General features: G+C 46.6%; 1 protein-coding gene across 1 annotated transcript; it reads right to left on the reverse strand.

The window, feature by feature from the left end:
• Positions 1-5,901: 5,901 nt before the first annotated feature.
• On the reverse strand, positions 5,902-9,216 carry GPR135 (G protein-coupled receptor 135). Its single transcript, XM_028507977.2, has one exon. The coding sequence runs from the start codon at positions 8,537-8,539 to the stop codon at positions 7,061-7,063; it is 1,479 nt and encodes a 492-aa protein (XP_028363778.1). The 5' UTR covers positions 8,540-9,216; the 3' UTR covers positions 5,902-7,060.
• Positions 9,217-9,472: the final 256 nt, after the last annotated feature.

Raw genomic sequence — 9,472 nt, forward strand, 5'->3', positions numbered from 1 at the left:
CTGTCACACTGAGCTGGGAGCATGGAGAGAGGGAGAGGGAGGGAGAGGAGGGAGAGGGAGGGAGGGAGAGAGAGGGAATTTTAAATCAAATCCCATGACTTTAGCTGTTCTTAGCAAGTCATAGTAGACTTCCTTGAATAAATATTCCTTCATCTGCTGTACGCTCTTAGGATAATTTCCAGAGACTTCAAATGGTTGATTTTTAAATACTTTTCAGCGGTTAATACGTGTTTCACTGGGGAGCAGGTCCACAGAGCTCCTAACTGCCATTCCATAAATGGAACTCCCAAAGTATCCTTTATATATAACTTTGATTTATTGACCCAACAATATTAAATGTCCCAAATAATCAAAAACATGAAGAAATTATTTTTAAAAACAGCCTGAAACAGCACTACGGGTGTTGTCACAGACCCCATGGCACCGAGATGGAGTAACAATCTTTCTGCGTCCAAAGAAGAGCTCCAAAGAGGTCCGACACTAGAGCAGGGTCCTCTGGGACTGTGTGGGGATAAGCACACAGTAAACTGTGGATGTGACTGGAGAGAGACTGACCGATGCTTCCGCGAGGCCCACACGGATGGGTGAGCACCAAAGACTGACGCTCACCCATGCCCCAGTGCTAAATGAGCCCCTAGAACCTGGATGTTGCCATCTTGAGTTTTGCCATCTGGCAGAAAATGAATTTGGGGAGAGAAATGACTTGCATAAGAATGACTTTCTTGCACCATGAAAACTGTGGACTGGGCTTTAGATCACTAGTAAAGGGGCAATCAATTGTTCGGTCAAATTTAGCTGAACGGAGGGAGCCGAGGGAGAGAAAAGGGGGTGGTGAATAGTAGAGGCCTTTTTTTTTTTTCTTATAACTGAGAGCTTAGAGCATGCTTAAATGCTCAGTGGAGGGATCTGGATCAGTGGGAAAGGCTAACAACACAAGGAAAGGAAATAATTGATAGCATGAGATTTAGGGGACTGGTTTATTTATTATCGAAAAGACAGAGCTCAGAACTGGTATAAATTCAGTTTTGTTATGTTTGGTAGCTAAAATATGGGTGTGTATGTGTCTGATGCCTTTTCTTTTTCTTTTACTTTACTTTTTATTTTATTTTATTTTATGTATTTTTTGGTGAAGCAGGAGCATATGTCATCTTCCAAAAGCAAAGGGTCATTTAAAAGTTTGTGTGAAGAAAGTTTGTGGAAACATACAGTGGGTACAAAGATTGCGCTGATAAGCAGAGGTTGAGGAGGTGGAGCAGGGTGGAGGCCCTGGTAAGGGTATGGATTGCAGCTAGGCGCAGAGGGTCTAACTGATCGACTATATAATTTTTCTCCAGCTGTGCTCAGCTGCGCTGGAGCAGAAATAGAGAAGACAGACCATTGAGATCACCTAGGCCCGAGGTTATAAGTAATTGCTAAGAATCTCTTTTTTAAAAAACTTGCTTTTCTTTTATTGATTTTAGAGAGAGGCAGGGAGGGAGAATGAAAGGGAGAGAAACATCCATGTGAGAGAGAAACAGTGATCCATTGCCTCTCACACATGCCCCAACTGGGAACTGAACTTGTAACCCAAGCATGTGCCCCAACCTGGAAATGAACCTGTTATCTTTCAGTTTGTGGGATGATGCCCAGACAGCTGAACTGATCAGGGCAAGAATCTCTCATATATTTTTAAAACACACATCTTATATAGCTGCTCTCCAAATTAAATAAACTCTTTACTTTAAATTTTATGCTACCTATTTCCCCATCCCATTTGTGGGAGGCTGCTCTGTGTGGCATGGGCCCAGCTCCCACTGGGAGATGCACAGGACCCACGCCCATGGATAGGTTTTCCCGTGGGGAATCAGGCCTGCAATGTACCTAGGCCTCTATGAGTCTTGCTTTTTGCTAAGACTCCCTCACCCTAAATTGAGGACATTTACTGCAAAGCAACTTCCTAAAAACTATGCTAAACCTCCCAGGATGAGTGTAAGGGGTCCAACTACTTTTGCCTTTTCATTTGCAAATATCCCTCTTCTGTAGTATGATTAGCAGCACTGGCTCCTTTGTTTTCTACATAAGGTAACCACCTAAAGTGAGCCTGTGCATAGTTAATGAGGACCTTCTTGTAATGTGCCAGTAAGACAATAAAAGCTCATTGGAGCAAAGGTGGAAGCTATTCAGTGTGAATGTCTCATTTTCATCCATAATGACGTGGACCCCATGAGCCAGGGTCTGCATCACCTTTGATAATTGTTTTTAACTCCTCTGGCTCTTTTCTAGATTTCCCATATTCTTTTACAGATTAGAGGCAGACAATGCAGTGGTTACCCAATCTGCTAGGTACAAATCTTACATCTAACACTTACTTGCTGTGTGAACATAGGCAAGTCTCATGGCTCCTCTGTGCCTCAGTTTTCTCACTTGTAAAATTGGGGGAGTAATCACAATAGCATCCCCCCTCAGAAGGTGGCTTTGAGGACTAAATGAGCTAGTGCATATACTATGCTGAATATGACTTGCTGCTGTTATTGTAATTCAAATGAAATAACTCAAGTTGGGAGCTGAAAGATTGAAAGGTTACCTTCTGGCCTTTTTGTTTTATGCCACATTTAGCACATCCCAATATTTCATACCTTTTCTTTCCCCTTTTCCCACAAAGACCCTAAAATTGTGTAGTCAGTCAGCATGAGGAAAGGCCTAAGTCTTATTGGAGTCATTCTTTCTCCAGCTTCTATTCAGGGCATTACTTTTGCCTCTAAGTATCTAGAACTGGACCAGATTGGTAGCTGGCCTTTATCTACATGTCTTTTGCTTCCAAATCCATCACCTTTGACAACCACTTCTAAAAATGCTGCACTTTTTCTTCCCCACAGGTGAACTAAAGAGTCCTGATAATGGGCAAATTTTATAAAGTACAAGGTCTTTAATGAAGCTGTAAGCCTTCTTGAGGCAGGTACTGTGATTTCTACCTGTTAGTAGGCTTTGTACCCAGGAAGTTGCGTGATGTAAAGTAGGAAATAAAATCGGTGGATGATAATGATGATGATAGTACTGTTACAGAACAAACAAGGGGGGCCTGGGATGATATACTATTATTGAAAAAAAGCCCCCAGGTCCATCACATCCGCCGCCAGAGGAAAGATGTCTCTCAATGCCAGAGATTCGTGAAAAGGAAAGGAAATGTTTATTTAATGCTATACTAACTTAAAGTAGTGACCTAATGTGTTTATCAAAAATCCTAAAGTCCCTTAAAAGACCCACAAACAGACACAGTCCTTCCTTCCTTCTCCCTTTGCCCAGTCCAGAGTACCATATCTCAGGAAAAGAAATAGAAGTCCATGGCTCAGGCAGTCCTCTGGTTCTTCCCAGTTAGTACTCCATCTCGACTGGGAGACCTCCCTGGGTTCCCGGCACCCTCAGCTGAGTCGCCGGGGTCTCTGCTAAAACCAGGTGGTGGTTCCCCCTTCTAAAGCTGTGGGGGTCCCCACTCTGGCAGAAGCACGTGGTCCTCTCTCCCAGGGCCACAGGAGTCTCCACTCTGTCCAGGCTGCATGGTTCTCTCTCAATGGCTGCCGTGTCTGCATTTAAATCCCCCCGCCAATCTTCCTCTGCAGCCCCATTTCTGACTCCTCCTACACTCGAGCACACTTGCCCTCAATCTGCTGTCTTCTCCAGCTTTTCTGGTCGCCATCATGGGTCTGGGCAGGTGTGACCCCATGTCCTGGAGCCAATCTTCTCTGAGCTCCCACGCAGGCGCTGTAACTCGGGGGACTGCCCCCCAGTCACATCTTGGGGGCAGGTCCCTTTCCATCTTCCTGGCCTTGAGCATGGCCATAGCTATTTAGCATATCTAAGTGACCAGCCAAAGGCTATAGGTATGTTAAATGACCATGCCATAGATTAGCTGCAAAGCTGCCCTGCATGTTCTTGCTCTGGGTGCCCCTTCCTCCAACTCACACCTGTGCGGGAAGGGGTGAAGACACCTTAAAATCTCCTGGACACCTCGAGTTCTGGACCCCATTTCAAATGCCTATTTGGGGTCCCCCCTCTTGGCTGCACCCTGTAACAGTACCACAACTTCTCATCCTTAGTTTCCCTTACCATTGACCTCTGCAGGGACCACAGGGGGCGGAAAAGGAGCATAGTGCTTTGATTGCAGAAAGACTGTGCCTCTATCCCTGACGAGTTGTATCCTTGACTAGTTGTATTGCCTCAAATTAAACAAACACAACACTCTAGACTGTTCAGTAACTTATTAATAACTTGCTCTTTCTCCCCTCCCATTCTTGTCAGCCATTAACATATGGACTCTTCCCCAGGCCATCCCTTTCCTAAAACATCCATCCGACCACTCCCTACCAAAGGTTGGGGGGGAATTTCTTCTCTGTCTTAAAGTCCTTCATGCCACCACCTTCTGATCTGTCAGATGTGCCCTTCCTTCACCAGTCAGGTTTATCCCATTTCATGATTTATTACATGTTTGGGAAACACCTTCCTTCAGCTCTTCGTCCCAGGCAATACCCTACTTTGCAATGTACTCACCTCCTTTCCCCAAGACCTCTAACTCTTTTTCTGCCCTTTATTCTCAGTTGCTGAATTCCTTTCATGTGATAGCTTTTATAACTGGAAGATTTTTTTCAATTGTTTCTCTAAATTGTAGAGATGACTTCCATTTTCTCACAATGCCAAAAATATACAACTTTTTTGCCTTTAACAGGCAAACAGTGTAGGTATCTGTTAAGTGTCTGTTTGGCTGCATGAAGTCTGTATATGGTTTATATAAAACAAGTACTGAAGAGGAGAGGTGAGCTCATCTACTTGTTACTACATTGAGTGTAGCAAGATATATACGGATAGCATAAATTTCTGATTGTGATGATGCCTTGAGGAGGAAAATTAAAACATCTTTAGCTCTGATACGAATACGTATTTCAGCTTTTGATGACAAAATAATGACATACACCCACCGATCACAGAAAAAACTTAAATACAATAAACATCTTTAAACACTGCAAATAGCCACAAGAAAAAAGGTGGCTATTTCACATTAAAACCTTTATACGATAGCAGATGTTTCATATCAAGTTGAAGGTACTCATTCTATAAAGGCTGTGAAATGCTGAAGAAAAGAAGGGCAGGATAGAGCAAAGGAAAGAATGAAGGAGAAAACGCAAAATACCTCATAAAAGTCTCAGTAAATGAGTGACTTCTGATGAAATTTTATATACACAAATCTTGAATTGTGCTTTTGAATTTTTTAAAAGCATCTTTGTTCTATACCTTTCTAAGGATATCTCTACATCTTAATTGAAGTACCTCTCTGACTTGCCTAAGTTATTAAGACCCTTTTACATTATATAATTCAGTATACCTAGTCTCCCTTTCTAATAAAGGTTGCATTGTTTTAGGAAAGTCATACATATAAAGTAAGGATCCACTGTTTATTTTTTTAAGATTTTATTTATTTATTCTTAGAGAGATGGGAAGGGAGGGAGAAAAAGAGGGACAGAAACATCAATGTGTGAGAGATAGATCAATCATTTGCCTCTCACATGCCCACAACTGGGGATCTGGCCAGCAACCCAGGCACATGCCCTGACTGGGAATCGAACCGGTGACCTTTCAGTTCACAGGCCTGTGCTCAAGCCACTGAGCCACACCAGCCAGGGTGGGGTCCATTTTTTAAAAAAATGTAACCAAACTTCCAAAGGTAGGAGAGTATGGTTCTCTTTGAAAGCTCTATATTTATTCCAAGTGCCACTTCTCAAAATATTTTTAGAATTCCTCTTAGGAAACATCTTCAGTTAGCTAAAAAGCCATGTGACATGGGTAGGTGGGCTGGGATGGGAGTAAAGGACAGAAAACTGTACTTGAACAATGATTAAAATAAAATTTTAAAAAATTAAAAGAAAAAAACATGTAACAGAGTGAAATCTTGTTACTTTATAGAGATTTTATACATGGGGTCTGGCACAAATAATACCCCTTTTTTATTATAAAATCTTTTATTACAAAATCATAAGCATGTAGTTTTGTAACATAACAATATCCACTCAAGCACACCATATGACATTTTAGATGAAAATGTTCAAGTAAAAACTATAAATGACCATACCCATGTTATTGTCCTACCACCACACTCAAGCCGGCATCACTGCTGCTGGACCCTGCATACTCACCTGATTCAGTCAACCTGACTTCAAATTACATTTCTGGCTGCATCCAAAAATTATTTTATCTCAACAGGCAAAGATTTTCTACTATAAAGGTTATCTTTTTAAGTGTGAAAGCATCCTGAGAGGGGTACCCACCAATTTATTAGAAACAAAGAGGCAGGCTAGAGTTAGGGCAAAGCCTCAGAGCTGGACCAGCCAGGTGATTCTGAGGGTAGGGTAAAGAATATTAGTTTTTAAGGATGATCTTAGAATACTTTTTTAAAACAGCCACACTTCTTTATTTTCATACTGCAGGTGATTCAATTTTATGACAATAAACCACCTTTTCAAAATCCTACAATGGTTTTATATGGAATAGGAATTTTTAATTTCCCACAAAGATTGTAGAGTACACCAAAGTGTATAAAGATAAGAATTTTCTTAAATCTAAGCACCTTGTGCAGGTGTCAGAGTAGCATATTCTAGGAATCTGAAGTTTTGTTGAATGCCGGTGATTTAGAGGGATGGTCAGCAATTCTGAGGGTGTCTGTTCTTTCCTGAAATTCTATGTGTTTGAACAAGTGCCGATCGCATTCAACGATTTTGTTTGTTTCACAGTGTGATTCCTGTAACATGAGCTTTTCGGTAACTGAATTTTATTTTAGGCATTTTTGGCACTTCCAGTTCACAATGCTTGGTGGTGTGGTTTAAGATCACTTTAATGTTTGCACTTTACATTCCCTTTGTCCCTTTTGAAGAAGGGGACATTGTCTTGTATGTTGTTTTGGGGGAAGAGGGGCGGGCCTCCTCCTCTGTACCTTCTTTAAGTGTCTGGCTTTATGAAATATGCGCTTTCCCCCAGAATCCTGTATCGTTTATAAAGCCGGTGAAAATTTGCCTTCACAAACTGTGCGTGCCAATCCTTAGAGGCTGGTATCCCCGACTTCAGATTTAGGCTGTTTGGCCAATGCTGTCATAGGTTCTGGTGGCCCTTCCCGGCAGAAAAGTACAACTGGATTTCTGCGAGCCCACAAGGCCTCGTCCCCAGCCACCCCGCTGGTTGGATTGGAAGAGGTCATTCTGCTGCAGGCTCCCAGCCGGTTGTCACAGCAGTTTCGGTTTCGCAGGCGATTGCGCCTTCTAGCCTGCAGGCCTGGGCCCTGGTTAGGCAGGGAAGCATCTGCGTTCCTAGTCCGGTAACCCTCTTCCCGACTGCGCCCTAGGAGCATTGATATGTTGGGATTGCGAATGGCATAGATGACAGGGTTGATGGCTCCATTGGCCCAGGTCAGCCAGACAGCCACCACGTTGAGGAGCGAGGGGGCCTGCGTGGCCTGGGCCTGACGGGCAGCAGCCAGCAGCACCAGGAAGCAGTAGGGTCCCCAGCAACATATGACGAAGACGATCATGATGAGTACAGTGGTGGCTGTGCGCACCTCGCTGAAGAAGCGCAGCACTCGTGCGTAGGTGGTCATAGGCCGCACGCGCACATCCGACAGGCGCACAGCCTTGAAAATGTGGTAGTGGCAGAAGCACATGAGCAGGAAAGGCAGCAGGTAGCAGGCGACCACCAGGCCCACGCTGTAAGCCGAGCCCAGCTGCGCTGGGTCCGGGGTCGTCCGGTATAGACAACTGTGGAAGCTCTGTGCTGCCGGGGGCTCCGGGGGCGTGTGGAGCAGCTCCCAGGGCAAGGAGAAGCCCAGGGCCACCAGCCAGACGCCCGCCAGCAGTTGGAGCGCACGGCGACGACCAATCTTCTCCCGGGGCGACCGCACGATGGCGCAGTAGCGGTCCAACGAGATGAGGGCTACGCTAAGCGTGGATACGATGCCGAAGCACGAGCTGAAGAAGCGGCAGGCGGTGCAGAAGCCGCGCCAGGGGATTGTGGCGGCGGCGGAGTCAGGCGCGGAAACCCCGGGCGGCGTGAAGAGATCCAAGAAGGCAGCAGGCAGGCATAGCAGCGCTGTGAGCAGGTCCGACAAGGAAAGGGACAGGATGAAGGCGTTGGTGACGGTGCGGAGCTGCCGGTGCTTCACGATCACCCCCATCACCGCGCAGTTGCCCAGGCTAGACAGCAGGAAGATGAGCAGGAGGACGAGCGCCTGGGCCGCCACCGCCGCCCCGTAAGACAGCAGCGGCCTCCCCTCCACCCCAGCCGCCCCATGCCAGCCGAGGCCGTGGCCAGCCGAGGCGCCAGTGATGTCGCCTTCGGTCCTGCCGCTCTGGTTCCCCAGCGCCGAGGCCGCCTCGGTAGCTGTGGTGCTGAAGGAGAGCACGGCCACCGTCTCCGCGGAGGAAGTCCCGCCAGGTGTGCCGGCCGCGGAGGGGGCGCCGGAGCGTGGGCTGCTGGACAAGGCCATGCACACGGGCTGGCGGCCCTCCAGCGACGGCGGCTGCTCCATGGGGCTCCGCGGCCGCCTCGGGGCTACTCATTACGCGCCAGGGGAGGCTTGGCCTGGGCGAGAGGCTGCTGCCGGTAGTCGGGGTCTGCCGGAGGGCTGGCTGTCGCCCCGGACCCCGCGGAGCCTTTAGCTTGGGTTCCAGGCGTTGCCTCGGGAACCGCCTGTTTACGCTGGAGCGTGGGGCGGGACGCTGGCCAAGTGCCTTCGGGAAGGTCAGCGCACAGCTTCACCTCTCCCCGAGGTTACTCAGCCCCGAGTCTGGGCTTTAGAGAATGCCAGATTGACCTCCGCAGGGACCACTGGCCAGATAAAGTGGGAGTGGCTCTCATATAAATGACCGAATTCAATAAGGGTTCATTCTCAGGCTCTCTTCTTGGATACAAAGGTCCTACAGGGTGGCCTTCGTGGGGGAAGCTTTGCTTCCTGTGGGTCTTTTTGGCATATACAGATAGGGAAGGAAACAAGAAACTGAAGTGAAAAACTATCCGAATCCGGAGATCTTAAACTTGAGGGGCTGAAAAATGTAAACCAGGTGTCTTCAAACTTGAACGTGTGCCAGAATCACCTAGAGTTCTTGCTGAAACATAAGTGACTGGGCCCACAGAGCCTCAGATTCAGTGGGTCTGGGGTCCTGTCCTAGAATTTGCAGCTCTAATCATCCCAGGTGGTGATGATGTCACTGGTCTGATGACCACACTTTGAGAACCACTTATGTCCTGTGCCTATTAAAAAGCAAATTCAGCCCTGCCGGGTGTGGCTCAGTGGATTGAGTGTTGGCCTGTGAACCAAAAGGTCACTGGTTCAATTCCCAGTCAGGGCACATGCCTGGGTTGCAGGCCAGATCCCCCATTGGGGGGCATGCGAGAAGCAACCACATGTTAATGTTTCTCTCCATCTCTTTCTCCTTCCCTTCCATTCTCTAAAATAAATAAA

Source organism: Phyllostomus discolor, chromosome 1, assembly GCF_004126475.2.
Source record: "Phyllostomus discolor isolate MPI-MPIP mPhyDis1 chromosome 1, mPhyDis1.pri.v3, whole genome shotgun sequence".
NCBI classification, from domain to species: domain Eukaryota; kingdom Metazoa; phylum Chordata; class Mammalia; order Chiroptera; family Phyllostomidae; genus Phyllostomus; species Phyllostomus discolor.